Here is a 27,836-nt window from a genome sequence, read left to right on the forward strand (position 1 = left end):
CAGCCAATCAAGACAAAAAAAGCCACAAAACAGACAGAAGATATTAGAAACACCAATCAAGGAGAACACAGCAAACTCCAAGACCAATAAACACAGACCAAGACTCCCAACCAATCAGGATGAAGAAATAACCATTCTGGCACAGCAGTAGTCTAGCCCCAAATTTAAAACTGAAACCGCTGTGAAAGTCTGACTCACAGACGAACACAATACAGAAGCCTGATGATGGCAGATGAGATTCTGCCGAAACGTTGCTACAACTTTAAAAGCACAACTATAATGACGTGGGAAAATACCCGAACAAAGCTGAATACCATACATGTAAGTACCCGCGAAAGCTTAAGAATATATACATACACACACATATATATAGCGAAATACCAGTCATACATCATCACAAAATCTCCAGAACCATAAAGCCCACAGACTTGAAATTTGCACATGTGTTCCTCTTGGTTCTTCTTTCTTCTATAAGAAAGGATTTTTCAAAATGACCATCAGAGCATTAGTATTTCATATATTATTATTAACATGTTCTAATGCTAAGGGGTTCTACTCCCCATCCCCACCTGAAAAGAAATCTGTTCCAAATGCAAAATACAAGCAGAGGAAAAGAGTTTCAGTTTCAGTGTTACTTTCACAGCACCAAGCAGCTTTAGTACAGAACAGTTGAGCTAAACCACACCCAGGCTCCTTGCTGTCTCCTTGCTCACACGGCAAATACTGTTTCAGTTTCCATATTTCAGTTTCCAAACAGCCCTCAACTCTCTCACACACTGATAGGACATTAGCCAGATGAATACCGATGGATGCTGGTAGGCAGAGACACAATTTCCCCTCCCTTTTTTTTCCTCACCCAAAACTATGTATCACATAGTTTTGTAGTAAAGCACGGGTATAGAGCTAGTTTTCTATATACTATAGTTTTTACTTTGGACCAGTTATTCTCTCTCAGCCCAATTTACTTCACAGGAACGAAAGGAGAAAGTGCTATGTATGCTGCCTTGAGCTCGTGAAAGGCAGCATATAAATCTAATCATTCAATAAATTAATCATGTTCTCCTCTAATCACATGTAAAGTTTATTTCAGTTATGTAGCAATGTAGGCATTTTTCCTATATGAAATATTGATTTATTTTTAACATCAGTACTTCAAACATCTCTCAAGTAGGTCAGTTATTGCCAAGACAAATGTTATAATCACCACTTAGTAAAAATATAACTGTTTTAAAACTATTACTTTTTCTTCAAATTCCCAGAGAGCAAAACCATCCATCTTTTGTTCTGTATTCAATAACTTGAGCAGGTCATGCACTGAACAGAGGGTTGAACTTCCTGAGGTCTTCTCTATGAGCTTGGGGCAGGGAATGGTACCATAATCCTGGGGAAAAGGGCCTTCCAAAGCCCGATGTGCAGACATAAAGGCTAAAATTTGATGCCAGTCACTCTTGCAACTCATTTGATTCTACCCTGATTCAAAATACCGCTAATGGAAGAGTCACCTATATTCACGTTGTATACATATACAAGCATCCTTAGCTGATTCTGGACCACCCATCATGGACAGGGATGACCCAAATTTATGTTAGGCTCATCATAGGTCTAGCGATGAAGGCACCAGGCAAGAAACCGGGAGACGGTGAATTCTAGTCCAGCCTTAGACATGAAAGCAGGTTGGGTGACTTTGGGCCAGTCACACGCTCTCAGCCCAGCTCACCTCACAGGGTCATTGTTGTGGGGAAAAGAGGAGGAGGAAGGTGTTTTAAGTATGTTCAGGGAAAACACAGGGAAGGCAACAGATACAAGGTCGAAGTCTATCTACAGATCTTCCCCTTCCCCTTCCCCCCACCCCCCAAAACCCCCAAATACCTGGACTGAAATCTGTACTGAAATAATACAGTGAATTGAGATTTATAACACCTCAATTCATATAACATAAAAAAGGGAAGGGGTAAACATCACCAAACCTAAATGTTAAAATCTGCCCTGAAATAATACAATGGATCAAGATTCACTGCATAACATTTCAGTAAAAGAGGGGGACCAGGCCAAATTTAAATATTACTGCATCGAAACCTTCGTTAAAGCAATGCAATGGATCGACCTTATAAACATTACAATTTTTTTTAAAAAAACCTCCTAAACTTAAAATATTCTTGCACTGAAATCTCCTCTGAAATATCCAATTACAGAGTTATAATGTTACAGTAAGAGGAAGGGGAAAGAACCCAAACACTCTCTCTCTCTGATATATGTGTGTGTGTGTGTGCGCGTGTGTGTATTACACACACACACACACACACACACATACTCTCTCTCTCTCTCTCATATATTTTATATATATACATATACATACACAATTCTGCGCTGAAATCTGCATTTGGATCGGGATTTATAACGTTACAATAAAAAAGGGGGACCCAAACGAGAAGGGCCCCGGCCTTCTCCCGAGCCTCCGCGAACAATAGCGGGGCAGCCAGTCCCGGGTCGCTCTTTTCGCTCTTCCAAAGCGAGAGGGACGGGGAAACGAGACCATTCCGCTTGGCCGTTCGGGCCCTTGTCGCAGCTTGCCTGCCCCGCCGCGGCCCGGGCCTGACATCCCTCAGGCCGGCCTCCCCAGCGCCTCCTCAGGCGGCAGGGGGCGGCGTCGGGACGGGCAGGAGGCTTCCTTCCCCGTCCCTCCCCTTCCCCACCTCCCTGCGCTTCGGAACATGGCGGCGACGGCGATAACGGCGGCAAGGGACTGAAGCAGCCCGGCGCTCGGCCGCAGGTGAGCCCGCGGGCGGGGAGGCCGCCGCGCCGGGGGAAGGACGGGCTCAGGGGGCGGGGGAGGCCTGGCGGGTACGGGACGCCTCCGCCCCGCGTAGGCCCGGCCCTCCTGGGGCAGCCCGGGCCATCCTGGCTGAGTGACAGCGGCCGGCCCGTTCTCTCTTCGGCGGGCTTGGCTCCTTCCCCGGAGCGCCGCGCACGGGCCTACGGGGTGGGCGCTTCCCTCCCTTGAGAGATGGGGTGTAGTGTGTGTGTGTGTGTGTGTGTGTGTGTGAGGGGATGGGGGCGCCCCTGCCTCGGGGGCAGCCCCTCGCTTCCTCGGTCGTGGGGGGGTGTCTGGTCTGGCTCCTTCGCCTCGTCTTGGAGGAAGCCGAGCCTTTCCTCCTCGCCTGGCCTTCTGTGGAGCATCCTCCGGCCTGAGGCACCACGGCCTCCTTTCCTAGGGGAGGGGGAGACGAGAAGGCTCTCCAAAGGAGACCCCAGAGAGGGTCTGAAGGGGCAGCCCCATCTGGAGGGCGCTCCTTGGGGAAGGAGGCCCCTCCAAATGGAGGCACGTGGGAAGGGGCTGTCCTGCGGTGCAATTTGGGGAGGGTGGTTTAGGGGTCCTGAAAAGGAGCCCGGTTGTGAGGTTGGGGGGCCGTGGGGGGGGGGGAGCTGTGGACCAGGGTTGCTAAATGGAGTCCGCAGGGTGAGGGGCAGCAGGAAAGCAGGGGGAGGGGAGGCTGACATGAGAGCAGGACAGGGGGAGTTGTTTTTCATGGAGCGGCTGGGCTTCCTGGGGTCACTTTTCTGTCTGCTGCAGAAATCAGGAGTTAAGAGACAATTTGTCTCTTCCTAATAGATTTCTTGAATCCTTCCCCCTCCCCCTTCTGATTTGTCCCTCCTTGATAAGGATTTCCTCTGGTTCCTCTCTTGTCCTCTACTCGGCTCTGGAATACTCACTGATTCATCAGAAACCTTCCCTAACTAATTGTTTGATGTTTTTCCCCCCAAAACAATTTGGGATAGTGAGATGGGTGCTTTGGGCTTTCTTTCTTGTGATTAAAATGATGGACTGGTGTTTACTGAGGAAAGCTGGCTTCGGACTAAAAAGAAATCCTAAGTATAAATAGAGCATATATGATTTTTTTAACTTGGTTCTTTTTTTAAAAAAAAATCCAACTTTATTATTAGGTAAATTGTCTCCCTCTTGGGAGGCATTTGGCAACTGTAAGCCACCCAGAATTGTCTCGAGTGGGCAGCCATAATAAATGTAATAATAATGATACAGTAACAATTCTAGTTACTGAAATAAATAGCTCTCTCTCTCTCTCTCTCTCTCTCTCTCTCTCTCTCTCTCACACACACACACACACACACACACACACACACACACACACTCTTCTGCAGATTTAGCTTGAATTGGCTACTTCACAAACAGGATAATCCATTTTATGGCTTTGCATAATATTTTCAACTGTCAACTAACCAAATGGTCTGGGTTAACAAAACACACTAATCTACAGAAAACTAATAGGTATTACAGGTAGCCAAGCTTAGCATGCTGTATGAATCCAGGCGCTAGTTTGGAACAGAATTGTTTAAATGTGTTGTATGAACTCAGCAATTTTGTTTACAGATGTATGTACATATGTTTCAGATTGTCATGCAAGCATGCTGTTACAGTTTTGGTGCCCATATCACGGTTACTTTTTGAAATTTAAACTATGTTTTTTTCTGATGCTTAATTTTAAATGTGGCTTACATGTTTGAACTTCAACCAAAAATATCACTGATCAATGCCAGTATTTTGTTTTAGAAATAGATTGATATACAAAATAAAGTTTCTAAATTCAGCCACATAGAAAGGGATCTTACTTTTCAAAAGCTATTTTAAGTCTGGGGTATGTCTATGGTAAAGAGCTTTATTACAGTGGTCTGTGGTATATTCCCTTGATAGACTAGATTTAATAGTCCCTTTGATTTTTAAAACCTGCTTGGCCTTTAATTTGCTCTGTCTTGATGGTTATTCATTCAACTGTAAATTTGGGTTACCTGTCAAGAACAGGGTACATGTAATCTATCAACAAAAGGATTGGTGTTGGCTAAACATAAATATTAGAAGAGGCCTAAAGGGGTAGCTATTTTTCCCTCAGACAATTCCATATTACTGAAATGAAGACCATACAATTGGATGGACAATCATCCATTTTGTAGTTCAGATGCATAAAGCTGAAATGCTATTGCATGACTGAACCTTTTTCTGATTTAGTGATGCACAGTGAATATATAGTTAAAGTGCCAAATGTATCTATAAAAAAGATATAATGAAATTTCTCAAATGTTTTGCCATTTTGCATAAAGAAGAAATCCTCTTTTCCCTTGCCTGGCTATTTTTTTCCTCAAAATCTTCCCTCGGCTTTTTTCACTCACTCTAAATAGAATTTTTTAAAATTATGAATTGTTTGGAGGTACCCGATGCAGCTGCCTTGCTGAAGATAAGAGGTTTTAATCTGGTTGGCAAATAAATGGGAGGTTATCTGAAAACCTTATGTAGGTTGCCTTAAATTCCATAAGGAGAGATTTTTTTAAAAAATGTGGAACTCCGTCTATCACGCTGTGAAAGAAGAAAATGAACAATTTGTTTTCCAGACCACTAAGCACAGTTCAAAATGAAATTGCTTTAAGAAAGGGTAGTTTAAAGAAGACAATGGAAACCCTATCTTTTCATCAAGAAAAGCTGTGATTTTCAGTTGTGGTTTATTTTTCAAAAGAAAAAGCAAATCTTGAACAAGATACAGATGCTGAGATGGAAGACTTACCTTCTGAGCCCAAATATTGGAAGGTAGCCGTGGTTACATTTGCTGAAATAAAACTACCTAAAGCCCTTGCTATTATAATGCCTCTTGCGTCTTATATAATTTAATTTCACATTGGAAAGAGAGATAAAAGTTTATCCCTGGATTAAATGAAACAATGCTGAGGTATCTGTTTCTAGCATTTAGTTTAGACTTGAGGTGATTCTGTAGATTTGTGTCAATTCTGATTGTTTTGTTCTTGGAATTAAGCTCACAAAATAGTTTACTTGTCCCAAAAGTAATAACTATCTTTAATATAAGGCTGTGAGTGCTCAAATTTACTTGGAATGGGCTTTGTGGGGAGTTTAAATCTGAAACACTACCAGGGAACATTGCAGTATTGCAAAATTGTCACCTGTGTATACCATTCTCCAGAGGTTTTGGGATTGAACTTCCACAGCAATCTGGCAAATGGTTAAATTACAGGAAGTGTATTCAAAAAAATCTTGGAAGTCAAGATTGTCCATCCTTAATGTACACAATTATAAGCATGCTGCAGAAACTTACTAGAGAGAAAATTTCCTTTCTTTCTCATAATATAAGAACTACTAGTCACCAAGTAAACAGTAATTTTTAAGACAAGCAAAACTACCTTTTTGTACAATGCATTATTCAATAAATGTAAGTCATGGCAAATTAGGCTTGCTTCTAAAAAAAGATCCACAGAGACGGGATTGTCTATGGTTGTTGGCTGTAATCATTAATGGGTTCTGCACGGGTTGGTGAGGAAAACAGCAAAGAAGATTTGGACTGTCTCCTATGCAAAAAAGAAAGCTGGATTAGATCCACCAAAAGTCTGGCATTTTTTCCCCATCTCCTGTTTTATGTTCTTGCATTCATAAATAGTTGAAACATTATTTGAATGACCTCTAAGAATCCTACCTTGATTAAGTGGCACTTAAAGGTGCTCAGTTTAAGCCAAGTTAGATGTAACATTTGTCACATAGCTTGAGATAACGTGTGATTGATGTTTTTAAAAAATAACCTCTAGCTGTTGCATTGGGAAATGGGCTGGGGTGGGAATTAAATTCTTTCTGGAAAAGAATGGTCTCCAAACTATTCACAATAAGAGAAAAGACAGGGGGGCTGGCTATGTGTATGTGGAGATTACATATAAGCCATGAGCTAGCTCCCCAGATATTTAAACATCTCACCTTAATATACAATAGATGCTTCTGTGCCTTCTAGTGGCTTTGCTGATAGTCTGCAGAGCCAGAGGGAAGATTCAACGTTGCAAATCCAGTATTTATACCATAGGAAAGATACATGCTCAGCATTACAAGACAAGATAGAAAGACCTGCACATGGATTAGAGAACAAACGAAAGTATATGATATCATCAAGAGAGTAAAAGAATGGAAATGGAAATGGACTGGTCACATAGTAAGAAGAACTGAGGGCAGGTGGACTAAGGCAGTCATAGAATGGATCCCAGTTGATAAAAAGCATACACAAGAGACCTAAAACAAGATGGATCGACAACATCAGCAAGTATTGTGGGCCCAATTGGCAAAGGAAAGCTCAGGACTATATTGATTGGACACACACGGAAGAGGCCTTCATTCTGCAGTGGATAGACAATAGTTGAAATGATGGTCATGATTTAGGATTCAGTACTCGGGGCTTCCAAAGATGCTTTCTTATCCAGAAAGCCAAGTGAAAAGGAGAATAAATTGGATTGCTAAACATGAGACCTAACACTTTCCCATTAATTGTGAAGTATCTTTCCCTTTTGTGTCTCCATGTCACAGGAAGTGGGTGTGGCTTCCTCTCCTAAGATTGGCCATTTGCAATGTTGCTGAAGGCTGCATATCTGGTTGGTATATATATTTTGATGGATTTTTCTGAGATACTTTAGACGTTACAAAATCGTTCTGCTTTCTATAAAATTTAGAGATGAAATATCTTGGGCAGTCTAAAATATATATATTCTCCCTTGATTCTTCTAATGCTCAGCAAAATATAGATATTTTTACAAATTCTTAGAACTTTTAATATTTGATATTCAGGCATGAAGAAAATGCTTTTTTCTTCTTTTTCTTCTCAGAACAAGGCAAACTTTTTAAGGCGTGTTTTACACACATACCCTTTCTATCCTTGGTCTGCAAGAATATATGAAGACAAGGGAGCATTTAATTAGAATTCAGTTTTCACTTCCCTGGCTATTTCTAATCTGAAAATGGTTAACAACTGTAGTGTCTTCTAGTGATCAGAATAAATTGAATTCTCACTTTCTTGGAGGTTAGTCAGTCTCTGTCTCTCTCTCTGTCTCTCTCTCTGTCTCTCTCTGTGTGTGTGTGTGTGTCCCTCCCTCCCTCCCTCCCTCTCTCTCTCCTGCTGTACTTTTTCAAAAAGTTGGCTCCTGCTCTGTTTTGCTCTTGTGTCTACAAGAGCAAAGCAGTCCAGGAATCTCTTCATGCTGTGTGGTTCCCCTCACCCTCCAACGCTGATAGGCATTCGTGACCCTGTGAGTATGTTAGTCTTCCACCATTCAGAATAATATGTGTACACACACACACACACACACACACACACACACACACACTCAGCTTCTCTACTATTGGAGCATCTGACTCTGCGCCAGAAATTACAGGAGGCTCCTAGTTCTTTGTGATAACTGTATCTAGGGAACTGTACTGATTAATGAATTGCTGGACCTGTTCGTTGCTGCCCCATTGAGCAAGTTGTGAGCAGGCATAAAGCAGGGCTTCTCCTAATGTGGGGTTGGTATTGACAGTGAGAGAAGAGAGGGTCAGAGAGATGGTCTTTCCAAGTGCGCACAATAATGGCTGTAGTGGAATTTATTAAAGCTCATTAGTCCTGAATCTTGCCCGTGATCTGATTCTTTAACATCAACAGTGAGAAAGGAGCCAAACTTGTTTTCCTTTCTTTAGAACGTATAGCCCTCTTCTGCTGACAAAGATCCTTCTTGCCGTCTCCCCAACGGTCCCCCTCTCTCTGTCCTTGCAGAAGATACAGCCAAGAGACTTTTAGTAGCCAGGAAAATCGCATTTGCTCCCTGCCTCGTGGCATGTCTGTTAGCTCCAGGCTTGACCGGGCTGCTTGCCAGAAGTGTTTTGGCCTGTACTAGCCTTCCAGTTTTTCTTGTTATTTTGCAATTTTAAGAGGAGGCCAGTCATCAGGAAGAAGTCTGCATGGGAGCAACTCAGAAGAAAGGCTTGCTGGACATTCCCTGAAGTTCCTGGGACTATGGGATAGTGCCACATATAAATCCTGGTTATTTTCCAAAAGATTTTTAGTAGGATCTTCTTGGACACGTGTGCTCCAAAAAAAAAGTCTTTTGAACTTAGGGAGCATATTCTTGGTAACAGAATAAAAGGGTTCTGTTTTGATCCTTAAAGTCATATAAAGGAAAATCTAATTGAGTTGCAAGAATTTGAAAAGTACACATTAAAACATAATCATCAAATTAGGATGTTGTACGTCAAAACAAAAGTATCTGATTTTTGCATAAGACATCCAAACATGTTCATTTCAGGTGAAAGGGCATTTTAGAGCTGAGGTTATACATAGTCTGCTTTACCATAGTCTAGTCTGGAAGTCTGACTGATAAGTCACCTGTTGGCTTCTGGTGAAGTCATAGATTGCATATACTGTGAGGCTGACAAATAGGATTCTCAGCCATAGTTGCCACTTGACAAATCAAGGGGAAAAAAGATAGTTTTTTTTTTAAAAAAAACCCAGAAATCTATGAATGATAAACCTGTTCCTTCAAAGGGAGTACAATATCAAAGCAGCGAAGGCAATTATCCCCTACAAAAAAAAAAAACACTTCAAAAAAACAGAATGGAATGGTTACAAATAGTTGATTTCATTCCTAAGCCCTGGAGCTAAAATACAGATGTTTGCAAAGAATATTTGGTTGAACGTTTGGAATTAAAGAGAACTTGATTTGCAGTAGGCCTTCTTAAAATTCTTGACCGCTTCTCAAGACCGTTTTGTGTGTGTTCTCTTTTTACTTCCAGTCCTCTTCAGATTAGTAAACCTGAGCCAGTTGCAGAGGGAGGCCCTGTATCAGGCAATATAATGCGGAAGCCAAGCCCTCAGAAAGGTAAGTCATGACATTCTGTTTGTTAATCGCTTCGATGAAATGACATATTAATAAGGCCATTGGTGAAGGGAGTGGATGCTCTTAAGCAAACATCCAGACAAGAAGGACGTTGGGTTGCTTTAAATACCAGCAAGCTAGAAGACCAAGTTGATTTTTATCCCTTTCTCCTTTCATGCCTTTGGTTGAGTTGTTGTTTCATCCTTTTTACCTCTATTGTGTACATGCTGAGACTCTCTTAGCCTCATTAAAGGTAAAGGAGCTGCTCTAAGTAAAACTGTATAAGATTTTATCTTTATGGTGAAAACCCTTTTGATAAGAACATGGCCCTTCTCTAGATCAAATCAAGGCTGTCTAATCCTGCATTCTTTCTCACCATGGTTCTCTAGTGCAGGGGTGTCAAACTGAATTTCATTGAGGACTGCATCAGGATTGGGTTTGACCTCGCGGGCGGGAAACGGGATGGATACCGGAATGGGCGTGGCCAGGGTGGGTGTGGCCAGATAGACATCATTCATGTCGGGGGCACCTGTGGTGGCCTGAGCTCTCTGCTAGCGAAAATGGAGCTCAGGAAGGCCCCCATTTTCACTGGCAGAGACACCATGGGCCAGTCTTCACTGTTTCCACGGCGGCCCTGTGGGGAGGATCCAGGCCCCGGGCCTTCAGTTTGACACCCCCGCTCTACTTGGTTCTCAGGAATTAAAAAAAATACTGTAATCCTCTGCTATATGTGTGTAACTAGTACTAAAGATCAGTGTTGTAATGAATGCTCTGCTAGTGATGCTGACAATTCACTTATTTTGCCTAGGGTGTGTAGTGAATGACAACCTTTTGGATTTCACCCCTGCAAACTCCCTACCTTTTTGCTCATCAGTGACTTTTTTTTTTTGCCTCTCGTTTTTAAGGTAGTCCTAGATTGCCATTCTGTGAAAGGGCTGAAGGGAGCTCTTTTGAGCCTCTACTGCCTCTTTGGCACCATATGCTTATAATCCCAGCATGGTGCAAGCCAGAACTATGTTGGCAGATGCCTCCTTGCCTTTTAATGAAGCATGAAACCAACAACCAGGCTACCTCACAGCACTTTCCTCTAGAGGCTGTAATCTTTTCTTCGCCGAGAGAAATTATGCTTGGGTTGTGCGATGTATGCACACATCAGACAGATTTTCCTTAAAACTCTGTCTGTTAACTGCTCTCTTTTGCTGCCACCGCCTCCTCCTACCCCCACAGCTAATCATCTTTGGGAAGAAATATTTCTGATTAAACCAATATTTTGTTTGTTTGTTTGTGTAGCTTTCTGCTAAATTTACCCAGAATAAAATAAGAGGAGATTGTAGTGAAGAGCACAGGTTCCGCTCTCCACTAATGTCACTCTTCATTTACTACAGAAAGTAGGATAGCTTTTGGAACCATTTCTCACGCTGCTGCTCGCTGCTTCTCCGCTTTTTCCTTCCTCCTGCTTTGAATTGCTTTGGTGTCTCTGATGGCTCCTCCCTCAGGATTGGTAGCCCCTTAAAATGAGAGCGTATGGAGGAAGAGAGCAATCCAGGTGAGCCTGCTGAGAAGCCAGGGATAGTAAAGATGCTATTTGATTAGTTAAGACCCGACCAGGCCTCTACGGATGGGATGCAAGCCTCGTGCTCAGTTTATTATCGTTTTCACAGAGAACAAATCCTCAGCTGAAACTGCTGCTGTGGTCTCTGGTTATGACTACTGTCAAACACAGTTCAGAACTAGCACCTGTGTTTTTAACCAGGCAGCTTGCTCTCCCCGCACGTGTCTCTCTCGGAAGCCATTGGAGGATATACAGTACATACAGCGGTTGTCATTGTCGCAGGGTATTTTTGGCAGCAGCTTCTCTTTTCTCACTTTGAAACATCTGTCCTCATCAGGGTTTGTTTCTCTCGGAGTCAGTGACAGCTTGCAAATACAGTTTCATCTTTTGAAAGCCAGGAGATAGTTTTCTGCAGTCAAAAGGCCAATAGTACCCAAACAATCTCTAGAGAGTATCAGAGTTTTCAGATGAAAACACCGTAAGGTCTTGTGAAACATTGTTTCTCGTTTGGCATTTAATTGAAAATGAATGAAGTTTTTATTTATTTATTTAGACCAAGGATGCCATGGTGTCTAGGCATTTGATTGCTGATTCCTGGTTTTGGCAGCCTAACCCAAACCCGTTGGGGTGGGGGGAAGAGATACGTTTGCAAAATGTCAGCCCCAGTATTACAATCAAAAACTCTTTAGCCCATATGGCAACTTTCTTTCTCTATCTCTCTGTCTCTCTCCCTCCCTTCCTCCTTTTCTCTCTGTCTCTCTCTCTCTTTCTCACTCCCTCCTTTGCTCTCTGTCTCTCTCTGTCTCTCCCTCTCCCCCCTCTCTCCTCCCCATACACACACACACAGAGTGGAACTTCTGACATGATTCTGTCCCACCATCCTGAAGATTTATCCACATACCCGTGGACATGTCTGTCTTGTGGCAGCCCTTGAGAATTTTACAAGATGATGTGGCACTCAAATGAAACAAACAAAATGTTAAACAGTTATGACATAGCTACTTTCCAAGCACATCTAAATTATATTAAAGTAAACCAAAGTATCTTTACAATCCCCAAGGCATGTCACAACTTTTGAGCAACCCTAATGTTTGGAAATTGAAAGTTGGAAAATTTGAGGCGCCCTAAGTCTGCAAAAGGGGACACGGTGGCTCAGTGGCTAAGGCGTTGAGCTTGTCGTTCAGAAAGCTCAGCAGTTTGGCAGTTCGAAACCCTAGCACCACATCACGGAGTGAGCTCCCGTTACTTGTCCCAGCTTCTGCCAACCTAGCAGTTCGAAAGCATGTAAAAAATGCAAGTAGAAAAATAGGGACCACTTTGGTGGGAAGGGAACAGCGTTCTGTGCGCCTTCGGCGTTTAATCATGCTGGCCTCATGACGAAGGAGACGTCTTCGGACAGCGCTGGCTCTTCGGCTTTGTAACGGAGATGAGCACCGCCCCCTAGACCCGGAAACAACTAGCACCTTTAACTTTACCTTTAAGTCTGCAAAAAGGGACTTTTGTGACTACATTAGATAGCTCTGTGAGATGGGCCTTCAAGCACTTAAAACGGACACTATAAATACCACACAGAGACCAGCACACACACACTTCTTAGAAAGAAGTTCCCTGAGGATGGGCTCCAATACAAGTCTGAAAGCTCGGAAGGCAAAACCTCCGGTCCCAGTGACTGACCCAGATTGGATCCTGCAGGTCTTCTGGATCCCCAGCGTATTTGCTCAGTCATTTCTCTGTTCATTTCCTTTCCACTATTAGGATAATCGTGCATCAGATAGGCAGATTTTTTTTTAACACATTTTTTTAAAACAAAAAAACCCCACTTAAACCAGAACAGGGTGATCTGAAGGAAGGCAGGTACGGTATCCTTTTTTCCTTTGATTGTGGGAAAAAAGAAGCTGACTTGATTTGTGTAGTAGAGGAAAGATGTCCGACAATGAAGGTTAAAGATGCTCTGAATTTGTCCAAGCCCTAGTGGGCAATACGTCACATATTTGCTTAGGTGAAAAAAAGTTATAATACTGTTACATGATTAATATGTGGTTATTTTCTTTCTACTTGCTTTTAATGATCTTAGCAATAGATTGGAAAGATGGCAAAAAGCACAAGTATGGACGACTATCTGAACCCCCTTCTCAGTATCAAGGTATGGATGCTTCTGTTTCTGTTGAACATAATTGTTCAAGAAAAGGGAATGACCAATAGATGAAATGATCTCATTTAACGTGTCCACAAGGCTGCGTTATCCTTCACTTGATGAATTAAAATGAATTCTAGCTCTAGAGTTTCAAGCAGAGCCATGATGGCGAACCTATGGCACGCGTGCCACGGGTGGCACACAGAGCCATTTGTGCTGGTACACGAGCTGCAGGAAAACTTACTTCACTGGACATGCACGCGCCTCACAGCTGGTTTTCAGCCGGTTTCAGGCCTTTTTTGGCCTCCCAAAGGCTTGAGGAAGACTTCGGCAGGCTTTGCAGGCTGAAAACTAGCCTGGTTTCATCACTTCCTGTTTTTCTGAAAGTACCAGGAGGGATGAAATGGAGCTAGTTTTCAGCCTGCAGAAGCCTTCCTCAAGCCTTTGGGAGGCCGAAAAGGCCTCAAACTGACTGAAAATCAGCTTGAGGCACAGTGCAGGTAAGGGGGTGAATGGGTGGGGATTACGTGCGCATGCGTAGGGGGTGTGGGGGGGGTCACATTGCCTTCTGGGTGCTGGCACGCGAGTGTGAGCATGCAAGTGCGTGCACAATTTTTGGCACAGGAACCCCAAAAGGTTAGCCACCACTGAAGTAGAGGCTTTCCTTAGCTCTTTTAAAAGAGTTCAGGAAAAAATGCCAGAGACCTCCAAGGCTTTATAGAACAGATGCTTTTACTTGAAGAATCTTGGTCTCTGTACTGATACAGAAATCATAATCATAGACGTCTGTTCTGGACAAGCAGTTTGCAAAAATGCAGTTTGTGATCCACAATAAGGGATAGATATAGCTAATGAGTGCAATATCTCTGATGGACTCAGAACTCAATGTTTGCATATAAGCATAAGGAAGAGTGCAGAGAAGAGCAACAAAGATGATTAGGGGACTGTAGGCTAAAACATGTGAAGAACGGTTGCTGGAACTGGGTATGTCTAGTCTAGTGAAGAGAAGGACTAGGGGTGATATGACAGCAGTGTTTTGATATCTCAAGGGCTGCCAAAAGAAGAGGGAGTCAAGCTATTCTCCAAAGCTCCTGAGGGCAGGACAAGAAGCAAAGGGTGGAAACTAATCAAAGAGAGAAGCAATCTAGAACTAAAGAGAAATTTCCTGACTGAGAGAACAATTAATCAGTGGAACAACTTGCCTCCGAAGTTGTAAATGCTCCAACACTGGAAGTTTTTAAGAAGAGATTGGATAACCATTTGTCTGAAGTGGTTTAGGGATTCCTGCCTAAGCAGAAGGCTGGACTAGAAGACCTCCAAGGTCCCTTCTAACTCTGTTATTCTATTCCATTCTATTCTAAGCATACAAGCTCAAGCTTTTTAAAGGTTCCAGGGCTTATATGTGGGAAGGATGTAACCCTCTTATCAAATTTCTGATGATGACCTTCTTTTGTGCAGGCCGTACTGTTCAGCTTGTTGACTTTGATAAAGTGGTGGTAATTAGTCCAGATAACCTCAAAAGGAGATTGGATTCTTAGAGGGATGGCTTTTTTATCACTATTGGCCTATGATGTCTAACTGAAACCCTTAAGCCAGGACCTCTTTACTACTAATACCTAATATTTGGAACCAACAGTAGGGAAGAAAATTGCCTTTTTATTTTATTTACTGTGGAGACGTGATTAGGCTGGATATGTTTAATTAATTGGCTTGTATATGTTATATGTGTGTGTGTGTGTGTGTGTGCTGTTTATGTGAGTTGGTTTGCATCTTTTCTTTTGAGTTAATTTTGCAGCATTCCCATAGTATGAGCCATATGGAGCTGGCAATATGAGCAAGCCCTAAGAGAAAAGAGGGCAGGTTGCTACTGAAAACAGTTGGATGATTATCAAAATGTAACGAAGCTAATTGTTGCATGAAAAACTATAAAAACAAATGATGTTTTGTTAATTCTCTTATAAACTGAAAACCCCTTTTCCCCCCTATATTAAAGTGTCATGTAATTAAAGTGTGAAGTTCTATACTTGAGATGGATATTGTTTAAAGTACAGTGTTTGACTTTTCATACTGGCTCAGCTTATACACCATAGTAAATCAAAGAATCAAATATAATAGGATTATCCATACAATAATTTATGCCCCATTAAATAAATCATGTTGGAGTTTGACGTGATGGTCTGAAACACAAAATATCCAAACTAGCCAATACCTGTTTTAGATAACGTGAGAATATTGCCAAAATGTCAGGTTTGAGTGTTCCCTTCTCCTTCTTGAATTCATGATACCCCATATCCTGACACCAGTACTATCAACATATCCTTGAGAATGATGAGCCAAGGGAAATCTTGTTATAATAATACAAAAACAGTAAAATGTCAGTACGTTGAAGTACACATTAGAGAAGGGGACTTGATTCATGCCTGCCATTTACATTGCCATATTTCAAACATCATAACAGGTAATTCAACCCTAACAGTCCATCTTGAATTCATTGTTTGGAGGAGGAAGCTGTTTGTGGCAGAAATGCCTTTATTTCTGACATTTACAAGTTGCTTTGGGAGACTTGTTAGCTAGGAGTGAGATAGAATGTTAAAAAGTAAGCAACAATATTTTTAACAACATGCAATAATACTGGAATTCCAAAGGCATGGAGAACATTTTATGAAGAATAAAGGAAGAAGAATATAAAAGCATGTTAGAATTAGAATTCTTTTATTGGCCAAGTGTGATTGTACTCTGATTCCATTACAAAAAAAAATCCACTTGTTAGAATAAATAAACTGCTGTGTGTCCCTGGGAAAATGAAACTGGAGCATAATATAAGGGCAGCACATAAACTAAAAGCTAAATGAGATTTAAGCTTTGGCTAAGTTAGACGTTCTCCCCTTGTGCTGATCCTTTTGTGACTAATGCCCAGGTAATTTAGCATGTCTCAGACTCCATCCAGATCAAGAATCATTGAAAAAGAGTTGATTTTTTTTTTCTGCAAGGAGGCCAAAAGGATAACCAGCCCGGCCGAAAGCTTATTGAAGACCGAGCAGCTTTTCCAAACTTGCCTCCAAACCTTTTGTCACAGCCAACCTTTGTTCTCCCTCTTCTCTTCAGGTCATTTTGCCTGGGATAAATACTTGAAAGAGACATGTTCCATCCCAGCTCCTGCCCATTGCTTCAAGCAGGTAATGGAGCATTCCATGTTCTAAAAGAGTTGGGATGAAGGGGTCTGCTTCTAGTCGGCTCATATACAAGTATGGAATAGACTCCTCTGCCTTCTGTTGGTGGGAGAAGAACAAACAAAGCAGGTACCCGGTTGTAAATTCTATACTAGAACAGAACTGAAAAAAAAAAAAAGGGTGCACTATAAGTTCTAGAGTTGATGAAATAGCTCAGGAACCTTAGTTCACAGGTATTGCTGATTTAACATAGGCTGTATGTACCTAAGGGTACAGGTAGTCCTCACCTTACGACTACAACTGGGACCAGAATTTCTCTTACTAACCAAAGGCTGAGTCATGCTCAATTTTACAATATTTTTTTGCCACAATTGTTAAGTGAATCACTGCAGCTGTTAAGTGAATCATGCCATCGTTAAATGAATCCAGCTTCCACCCGTGACTTTGCTTGTTGGAAGCCAGCTGGGAAGATTGCAGGTGCCCTTTACATGACTCCAGGATGCTGTAACCGTTGTAAATACTTGCTGGTTGCTGCATGCCCAAAGGTTGACTCTGGAGATGCTGCAATGGTTGTGTGAGCACCAGCTGTAAGTCACTTTTTTGGTGCTGTTTTAACTTCAAATGGTCACTAAACGAATAGTAGTAAGTTGAGGACTACCTGCACTTCCAGATAAGGCATTTCCTGTGTTTTCCTTACAAAATAATTCCAGGAAAAGGGAATTCATTGGCTTATTGCTTCCCACTTCTCCTCTTTTTCCACACTGCTTTTACTTGTTTTTAACATTGAAATCTATTAGAGGGAAAGAGATAGAAAATACACTGACAATGTGAGGAATTAGCCTGAAAGGACCTAGACCCTTGCCTATGCATTCATAATACCTTATGATTGTTTAGACTTGATGTCAATATTTGCTTTGGACTAAATTAAACAGGATTATTGTCATAATATCTGAGCTCAGATGTCGCCTGCTGGGTATTGTCTTTGACTAGAATTTCAAAATAAAAGCCGTTTATGCATAGATGGAATGCACTGTAGTAACCAAAGGGAATAATTGCCCCACCAAAAGTCAATGTATAATTCTTAGCATGCCCGTTGTTTTAATATCATTTGCAAAGTGAAAGTACAAGAAGCAAAGACTTTGGAGTTCTGTGGAAGTATCAGATGTAATATGCTTGTAAAGGCACTGGGGGTAATTCCTCGCTTGTTCCATTCAGTGGAATCAAATGGGCAATATCATGGGAATTGGGTAAATGGTCTGCATAAGGCAGCTTGCATAAGGCAGCTTGCCATGACCTCGGGAGTGTTTAATGAAGAAGGTAAGCATTGAACTGTTTTAGTAGTAATAAAGTGGGACAGTTTGGTTGGAGTATGAAATTCTGTCTGTTTTACCTCAAGCGATACCGAAGAACAAAAGGAAGAGGAAAAGTTTAGATTTTAATGTCTTCAGTGGAAGAGAATTAATCTTCCATTCATGGTTGGATTTTCCTCTCCTCCCCCATTGCTTATCCTGTTATATCTCTTGGCGTACTGATTGTTAATCAAAGCCCCAAAAGTTTTATTGAGGTTCAGATGTTCAGAACAATGCTGTTCTGAATGAGGAGGAAGGAAGAGGAGTTTGGGGAAAGCATAAAATGAACTGCCTAAAGGACAAAGTGTGACCAAAAGCCTTGTTCTCCTCAGTCTTATGCCCCACCCAGCAATGAATTCAAGATCAGCATGAAGTTAGAAGCCCAAGACCCCAGAAACACCACGTCAACTTGTATTGCCACTGTGGTGGGGCTGACAGGTGCCCGTCTCCGATTACGTCTCGATGGCAGTGACAACAAGAACGACTTCTGGCGTCTGGTAGATTCTGCGGAAATCCAGCCCATTGGCAACTGTGAAAAAAATGGAGGGATGCTCCAGCCTCCTTTAGGTAAGTAGAATTAGAATTAGAAATAGAAATAGAAATAGAATAGAACTGAATTCTTTATTGGCCAAGTGTGATTGGACATACAAGGAATTTTCTTGGTGCTCTCAGTGTACATAAAAGAAAAGATAAATTCATCGAGTCAAGAATCATTAGGTACAATACTTTATAATAGTCATAGGGTACAATAAGCAATCAAGTCATACTAGGAAACAGTCAATAAAAATCGTTAGGATACAAGTAACAAGGTTACAGTCATACAGTCATAAGTGGGAGGAGATGGGTAATAAGGATGGGAGGATTAATAGTAATAGTAATTCAGACTTAGTAAATAGTTTGACAGTGTTGAGGGAATTATTTGTTTAGCAGAGTTCGGGGAAAAACTGTTCTTGTGTCTAGTTCTGGTGTGCAGTGCTCTATAGTGTCGTTTTGAGGGTAGGAGTTGAAACAGTGTATGTCCAGCTGAAGCTTCCTTTGGCCCAAAAAAGGATTACTGCTTTCACCAATACCAGGAACAACCAGTGTTGTGCTGCAGCTGCCAAAAAAGCCAACACAGTTCTAAGCTGCATAAACAGAGGGATAGAATCACGATCATGTGAAATATTAATACCACTTTATAATGCTTTGGTAAGGCCACACTTGAAATACTGCATCCAGCTTTGGTCACCATGATGTAAAAAAGATGTTGAGACTCTGGAATGAGTGCAGAGAAGAGCAACAAAGAGGATTAGGGCACTGGAAGATAAATCATAAAGAATGGTTGCTGGAACTGGGTATGTCTAGTCTAGTGAAGAGAAGGGCTAGGGGAGACATGATAGCAGTGTTGTGATATCTCAGGAACTGCCACAAAGAAGAGGGAGTCAAGCTATTCTCCAAAACATCTGCAGGCAGGACAAGAAGTAATGGGTGGAAACTAATCAAGGAGAGAAGCAACCTAGACGAAGAACATTCCTAACAGTGGAACAACTTGCCTCCTGAAGTTGTAAATACTCCCAACACTGAAAGTTTTTAAGAAGGGATTGGATAACCATTTGCCTGAAATGCTATAGGGTTTCCTGCCTAAGCAGGGGGTTGGACTAGAAGATCTCCAAGGTCCTTTCCAACTCTTGTTATTCTATTCTATTCTAAATACGGTGTTTGCTAATCCAGGAGATCTCTAGTTTTACTAATTGCCTCTTTGTTGTGGTTAGTGTTGATAGAGGAAGTCCCTTCTCTTTTATATAAATCACTCACCATTTTCAGAAAAGCTCCTGCTTATTATTATTATTAGCTTCTGCTAATGCTGAAGCGGAGAAAAAAATCCCTCATGACTTCAATAAACCACAAGCACCTGGTGCTTTTGCCATATCTAACAGAAGATGCCTGAAAATGAACTCTATAGGAGTCTTGCTCTGTCTTCCTGAGAAGCACATTCTGTTATCAATTCCTAAATTTACTGAGGTTAATTCTGCTTTCCCTTTGCTGTCCATGGTGGATTCTTAGGAATTACTTCCCAAGTTGTAAGTAAGTCAACTCCTATTAGCTGAGGACTGTTTAGCCATCTCAAGGACTTTCTTTTGTTGGCTGTATTGATTGCAAAAGATCTTAGTCTGTTCGTTCTTATGTCATTTTGTTCTTATCACATGTAACTAGGATAGCAGCTAGTAAATTTAAATATTTTAAAGGCTTTTGATCCAGTGTAGGTCATGACACTGAATGTAGCTAATTGATTATTTCTTGAACATTTGACTTACTGGTCTAGAAGTGTGTTTTCATATAATTCTTATTGTTTATCTGGGTAAGGGTGGTGCTATTGGAATTGGTGGTAGAATATGTTAAAATTAAAGTCATCATTCTGTTTTATTGAACTACATCAGCACCACTTCCTTTGACTCCCTTTGTTTATTGCCATTACAGTTATGAATTTTCCATTTTGCACTAAAGTTTTCTTGTCAGGATTATTCTATTCTGTTTCTCATGTCTGTAAATACTGTACTTCCATAGATTAATGCCCTGTTGAAATATTTACTAAGCCTTGTTACTGGGAGATCAATATTACTGAATGCTGTATTGGTGCCTTCATAATGGAAGGATGACTGCTAGAATGCCCTCAATTGCAGCTTCTCTTTTAACAGCCTCCGTCTCCACTTCAGGTTTTCGTCTGAATGCTTCCTCTTGGCCCATGTTTCTTCTGAAGACGCTGAACGGAGCGGAAATGGCTCCCATTCGGATTTTCCATAAGGTACTGTAGCATGCAGCCTTTTTCTGATCCCTGGTTCCATTTGTCGTGATAAATAAGTCTGGCTATTTCTGCTTGATACACCACATTGGAAAAAATATATTTATTTGGTATATTTATACAGTTGCCCATCTGCTGAGGCACACATAAAAACAGAACAGGAAACAACCAAACACCATCACAATCCATTACATAAAAAATACCAAGTCAAGGCCCCTAAAAAAATTTCAGTAGCACTTAACAGTTTAAACTGCACCCACATGACGGCTCCGTTAGCCCGCTGGTCTAGTGCTTCTGGAAGGCTGACTGGTTGTCCATATTTGGGAGGGGGCTGTTCCCCAGGACAAGTGCCATGATACAGAAGACATGTTTCATTTGGGGCCCAAAGCTCATCCACTGTCCAGTTTGACGGGACAGACAGAAACCCATCAGGGAGAAGCAGACCCGCCAGTAACTTGGCCCTAAGTTACTCGCTTTATGTACGATCACCATCTTGAATTGTATTTGGACAACTGCTGGGATTTCTGGATGAGGTTCCTGTGAGTAATGTCTGTAGGCTGAAGAAATAAATCTTGGGAGAACTGTGTCTCTGTAGGCAATAAAATGGAATCGGGTTAAGTCGGGATTCATTCTGTGTGAACGTGTTTGTGTTAAAGGCTAACAAGAGGGAAAGCTGAATATAGAAAAATCCATTTAAGGATTAAGGTGGGTGCAAGAGATACACTTGAGAAAAAAATGGCTACCAAACAATTGAGGATCTAAGGGTGTGCAGGTGTGGGAACCAAGATGTTAGGCTGTGTTACGCTTATATAGATGACTGGAGTCTAGCTTGGTAGAAACTGCTCTTTATCTTTTTTGGCTTGCTTTAACTGCAACAAAGGAAATTTATATAATCAAGTTGAGTCCTGCATTTTCTTAGAGTGTGCCAGGTTTTAGTGAGAATTATTGCAGGTGTCTGACAGCAACCTTGACATTTGGGAGAAATGGTGATTCAACCTGACAACAGGAAAAGGGAAGGAATGTTAGAAGAGGGAGGGTTGGTTGGCTATTTCAGGAAGTCTGGACTTGCAGTCATAACGTTCAAGCCTCCTTTTTAAAAATCAGGATGTATTTTTAACCCCCTTACTTTAATGCTGCCCAATGGAACAGATACTGCTCAGAATGCTGAAAGAGAGCAGAATGCTGTTTCTCTTATGTATACTGTGACTTTTCTGTTCTCCATAATTTTCAAATGGGGCACTTGATACTTTTCAGCACATCTCTGTTCTGCCACCATTCAGGATCACTTGGTTTGAACTAAGTTATCCTTTCAGTGAACTTAGATAAAATCTCCCCAGATATAGCCCTCCTGTGCAGCATGATTTCTTAAAATCAAGTCAATTTTTTTAAAAATGGTATCTGGCTATTATTTCTCAGATGTAGAACCTAATCAGATTTTTTTTAAAAAACCAGAATTTCGCAATGCATCTGAAATTGAGCTATAAAGCATTTGAGTCATTCTGATGCAGAATCTTGACCTTTTATCATGCCTTGTGCATGTTTTGAGAAACATGACTAGACAAGTCTGGACCTATGGTTGACTTAAGGATGCTTACTGGACCTTTCTCCCCTAGGAGCCACCATCTCCATCCCAGAATTTCTTTAAGATGGGGATGAAACTTGAGGCTGTAGACAGGAAGAACCCACACTTCATCTGCCCAGCCACTATTGGTGAGGTACGGGGTTCTGAAGTCCTTATCACTTTTGATGGCTGGAGGGGAGCCTTTGATTACTGGTGCCGCTATGATTCTCGTGACATCTTCCCCGTTGGCTGGTGCTCACTGACTGGTGACAATTTACAGCCCCCTGGAACAAAAGGTAAGTGCACCAACACAGTTTCTACCGCTGTTCACCCATCTATATCTCATATCTCTATGAGATTGATCAGAAAATCAGAGAGTGGGGCATTCAAAATGGCCTGGGCCAATCCTTAAAGTACTACCTAATAAGAGGATGCTACACCTTGGTCATTTTAGGAAAAGGAGGGTAGCCAGTGACATCTCTTCCTTTCAGGTGTAACCTAATCTAGGAAGACAAAGCAACAGTGATGGTGGTTCCTCCAAGCTAAAAATGGTTGTTTAATTCCAGATCCTTTAGTAAAACATCTCTATTAGACATAATTTAGTCTTGGATGAAAGTGCCAACTTGCCATGTGTCCCAGAGTCCTGACTGAAATACAAGGGAAGTGTGCCTCTCTGCCAGCTTTGTATGCCAGGTTGTTTTGTCATATAGCCAGCTAGGATTGAGGAACAGGGCAAGGGGTTGGCTCTGGTTTGTAGAAATCCTCCCTGATCAGAGAGCTTACCAGCATTCTGCTGTATTTTTATTTTTTGTATTCTCTTTTCATTTTCGATTTTGTTTGCCAGAGTAGAAAGGCAGAGTATAAATCCAATAAATTAACAGCCCTGGAGAAAAAGATGGCAGTGGAAGAACAGCACAAGAATGAATATATATCTCCAACACAGCATTACTGGTTTGGGTTAAATCAGCTTTTCTCTACCTTTAGAAGACAACTGTTTTTTTATTTTATTTTTTTATTTTTCCATGTATTTATTTCATTAGTTACAAATCTTAATAGCATTGGTTACAAATCTTAATATTTCATCAGTGTCTGAATTAAGAATTATTAAGAAAATTTTATAGTTGTAACGTTCAGCCTATTTCAGTAAACATTCCTGTTGTAATGATTGCTATAAATTCATGTTTTATAAAATATGGTGACAGAAAGAAGAATAATACCTTCAGTGTCTTTGACAGCAGAAGATCTGCAAGCTGTCCAGGGAACCCTGATGTTCCATGGAATATAGTTTATTACACTCTAACTTACTTGTTAAACCAAGCTAATTTTAGTGAAGAACATGTTTGTTTGCTCATTTATCTATCTTTTGAAAAGTCTCCATTATTGCACTAGTGCATTAGTGGCCACTTCTCTTAGTGGTCTTCTCTTGCCCAGAGTTAGATGATTTGTAACTTCCCAGGGAACTATTTAGGATTTGTAAAGGTGGCTTACAGGCCTTTAGACTAAAGAGCGTTGCTTTGAGTGAACATAGCACTAGCACTAGCATTTAGACATATATATCGCTTCACAGTGCTTTACAACCTTCTCTCAGTGATTTACAGAGTCAGCATATTGTCCCTCAAAATCTGGATCCTGTTGAGGTCGTAGAAAGGATGGAAGGCTGAGTCAACCTTGAAACCCTGTCAGGATCGAACTCCAGGCTGTGGGCAGAGTTTGCTTGCAATAGTGCACTTTAACGGCTGCACCGCACTACATTTTGGTAGTGTGAAAGATTCCACTGAAGACGCCACTGAAGAACTGCCTATCTCTGTCCTGCTCCTTCTCTGCATCCTTTTCTCTTTTGGCCTTCATCTCATTTGTACTCACCCCATTAGATGTTTTGAAATCAAAACCCTGCTCCAGTTAGCATCAATAATAACAACTGCCGTGTATTAGTGCTTCCTTTCATTTTTGTTTAGGTTGACCGTTGCTGGATCCCCATAATACTAACAATATATTGCAACTCTGATCTGAGTGCTGGCAATTCCACCACAAACATTGAAGTAAGCAGTAGCGATGCAGTCACACATTTTTTTTGATTCCTTGAACATATACCAAGTTTAGAAGCAGGTGTGGAATATTCTTCTGGATTTTCTGGAATTTTTGACTAGGACAAAGTGCAATAATAAGGGGCCCAAAGCATTCTTTTCTCAAGATTGCAAACATATTCCCCCCGCAAAATATACAGGATTGCAAAGGAAGATCCCATTACCTTCTCGCACTTTGCTGGGATGCTGTGCTGCTTTTATCTGTGCTGATAAATCTTCCTCATCTGTTCAAATCACCATAAGATTTAGCAGAGGCCAGAGGCGGTATTCAGCAGGTTCTGACCAGTTCTGGAGAACTGGTAGCAGAAATGTTGGATAGTTCGGAAAACCGGCAAATACCACCTCTGACTGGCCCCGCCCCCATCTATTCTCTGCTTCCCGAGTCCCAGCTGATTGGCTGCGTCTTCTTTTGTTGCCCTAAAAAGGGAGAACGGAGCTGGAAAGTAGGTTAGTGAGGTGAGGAGGGAATGGGATTTTTGCAGTAACCTTCCCCCAGGAATGGGGAGGGAATGGGGATTTTACAGTATCCTTTCCCTGCCACGCCCACCAAGCCACGCCACGCCCACAGAACTGGTAGTAAAAAAAAAAATCAAATCCCACCACTGGCAGAGGCCCTAGATGGCTTAGAGTTGCCCACCGAACAAAATTGCAAGTTTTGATAGTGTTTTAGAAAGCAAAACTTTGGAATCTGTTGAATTTGGGTGGATTTTAAATTCAGATAAATAAATAAATATATCCACTAGTTCTGCTTACAGTGTATGTTAAAAACTGATCTCGTGTAAATTAGAAGATTGTAGTTCAAGTTCATTCTTTGTAGTAATTTGTAAATCCATTCCATCCCTTCAGCAGCAACACTTAATTTTCCCAGCTATTGACCCATTGCAAGAAATGATCTATAGTTGGAGTGTAGCTTAGTGGTGGAAAATGTGCTTTATATGCTAAAGATCCCAAGGTTAACTGCAGTTCAACAGTAGAAGCTTAAATGGGCAGTGGTGTCCTACAATGATATGAGTTTTCTCTAATCTGATGTCCTCCTAATTAGTTTACACAATCCCATGCCCTTGGGTATGCTAGTTGAGGATAATGGGAGGTCTGGGACAGCTGAAGACAATTATTCCACGGATATCTCTAGTCTTGCAAATTGTCCTTCTTTGGTTATTACTGTTCAAGCGTATCAACTGATAATGCAAGCTTTGAAAATAGTTGAAAAATGAGTATATGCTGATATTTTAGGACTAGAGTTTGGCTAGTTGGAAGCAAAAAAAACTCTGGAGCATTTTAGCTTCTTTAGCACTAGAGGGAGCAGATTATCTGTTCGGTAATCTTGAGTTTGCAGGAGCTGCCAGCTTCATGTATGTAATAAGCAACTCTCCATTTAAAACAAAGCTCTAATTTCAAGGATTCTTGCCTCGTGATCCTGTACACACAGTTTTAGTAACCATCAGAATAACTGTGAATCGGTATTTCAGTGGGCTGATGGAGAAATTCAAAAAAATCTCAGTGTCGAAAATTGAAAATGGCAAATGTATTAATCTTCTATAGTTTGCTTTTTACTTCTTATTACCGTGTTTCTCATATAATAAGGCCAGGTCTTATTTTTTGTTTGAGCCCCGAAAAAATGGCTAGGCCGTCTTTTCAGGGGTGACTTAATTCCCCCCCTTTGTATCTTCGGGCGGGCGGGCGGCGACAGCTTGGATGTTGACCTCGGCGTTGGTGGGGCACTTTGTATCGGGGTCAACGCAGGCAGCACCATATCCGGGTGTGCAACAAAAGTACTTCCTAACAGCAAGCCCCCCCACCATTTCCCCACCATTTCGCATGTTTTAATATAGGCCTTAATTTGGGGGAGGGGCTTAATTTCATTTCATGCCTATAAAACATGCTGGGACTTCCTATTGGGGGAGGCCGTATTGTTGGAGAAACAGGGTATCTATAATTACCTATCAACATTTAACCAGTTTTTGATAATTACCCCAACATGTTGATGACATTTTTATGGACATATATGCATATCACAGGAACAATTAACCATCTTTTTTTTTAAAAAGGACTAAGATTCATTCTTCTCTCTTTGTTTGCATCTAATTTTCAAAGTTTTTTTTTTTCAGGGAGTGAGAAACTGGCAAGCCAGATTCTCGGTTCCTATTTTTTTAGCGTGATCGACTAACAACTGATCTTGCCTCAGCTAATGATCCCTTCACATGCCTCTTGGCTGGCAAGAGGTGCCATTTTCAGATGGAGCCTTTCTGCCTAATCTTTGTTGCTGTCTTGGTTTTAGGACTTACGCAATGATTGTGTGCTGCTTGTTGCCCTGTTGTAAATCTTCCAGATCATGGAGAGCAAAATGAATGGTTAGTCGTCAAGGAGGATGCCTTTATCAGCAAGAGCAGCTCAGGCAAATAATCTTTGTTATGGAGAAATTCTACAGAAAAAACAGTTTGTTTAGTCGCCATTCAAAGTTTACAATGATACTGAACGATTTTCACACTTACATCCGCCGCAGCATTCCCCTGGTCACATGATCGAAGTTCAGAAGCTTCATAACTGGCTCATATTTATATTCATATTCATATTCAGCATTCCAGGGTCGTGTGATCGCCTTTTGGTGACCTTTTTACAAGCGAAGTCAGTGGGGAAGCCAGATTCATTTAACAACTTCATCACTAGCTTAACAACTGTAGTGATTAACAAAGGTGGCAAGAAAAGTCGTAAAATGGAACAAAACTCACTTAACAATTGTCTCACTTAAGCCAGAGAAACTTTGGTCTCAATTGTGGTCGTAAGTTGAGGACTACCTATAATTAAATAGAAATGTTCAAAAATTCCTGGCAAAAATCGACGTGTACTGAATTTTTAACTGTAACATGCACCACTCTGGATCAAGCAGTACTCTTTGGATTCAGAGTCAACACTAATGAAGCTGGATTGCCTGGCGTTCCTAAGCAGCTGGGAGACAGGATGATAAGAGTTAATTGTCTTTGGACAGGCTGTGAGCTAAAGGCAGTTTTCTGCATTATCAAGAGATCTGGAATGTGAAGAGTAGGGCTTCAACCTTGGTACCCTTCCAGCTGGCAGAGACGCAGGGAGGTCTTGCCAAGCAAAGGAGACTTTTTAAAAAGATGCACTCTTTTCATTGCTGTGCCAAGGGCAATGAAAGTTACAGCACTGGAGCACAACCATAGGCATCTTTCCCAGTTTCCTTTGTTCTGGTTGAGGCAGTCACCCATTGAAACAACTTTATTGTGCTTAGCAGGCATGCAAAAGTTAATTGTTTTTAAAGTTACTATAGCTATGTGTTAAATGGCACCTGACAATTCTTCCCCTACTTGTCAGGCTTTTTTTAAAAAAAATAATTGTGAACGGATTAAGGGTTTAATCAGCTTTAATACTTTGGGCTGGAAGGGAGAATAGCTTCAGGCAGAAATCGGTAGGAATGATGTCTCTGTCAGAAGATCTGTATCTCTATTCCTCCTCCTCATTCAGTTGAATTGCCAGAAGATAAACCCTGACGTAATTGTAGATTGGTCTATCT

At 41.4% G+C, this 27,836-nt stretch overlaps 1 protein-coding gene across 14 annotated transcripts in view; it reads left to right on the plus strand.

The window, feature by feature from the left end:
- Positions 1-2,662: 2,662 nt before the first annotated feature.
- SCMH1 (Scm polycomb group protein homolog 1) overlaps positions 2,663-27,836 on the plus strand; it is a 41,596-nt gene continuing 16,422 nt past the window's right edge. For 5 of the 14 annotated variants that reach the window (XM_087939853.1, XM_087939856.1, XM_087939855.1 and 2 more), the window contains exons 1-8: positions 2,663-2,770; positions 7,358-7,422; positions 9,593-9,678; positions 13,302-13,370; positions 16,467-16,537; positions 18,213-18,447; positions 20,556-20,662; positions 22,273-22,516. In XM_087939853.1, coding sequence (XP_087795979.1) covers positions 9,654-9,678; positions 13,302-13,370; positions 16,467-16,537; positions 18,213-18,447; positions 20,556-20,662; positions 22,273-22,516 — 751 coding nt within the window. In that variant the 5' untranslated portion in view covers positions 2,663-2,770; positions 7,358-7,422; positions 9,593-9,653. Of the gene's footprint in view, positions 2,771-7,357; positions 7,423-9,592; positions 9,679-13,301; positions 13,371-16,466; positions 16,661-18,212; positions 18,448-20,555; positions 20,663-22,272; positions 22,517-27,836 lie in introns of all 14 variants that reach the window. The other 9 variants (XM_026702432.2, XM_026702434.2, XM_026702433.2 and 6 more) reach the window with 3 other exon arrangements.

Source organism: Pseudonaja textilis, chromosome 10, assembly GCF_049901715.1.
Source record: "Pseudonaja textilis isolate UNSWEBS1 chromosome 10, rPseTex1.2, whole genome shotgun sequence".
Classification (NCBI taxonomy): Eukaryota; Metazoa; Chordata; class Lepidosauria; order Squamata; family Elapidae; genus Pseudonaja; species Pseudonaja textilis.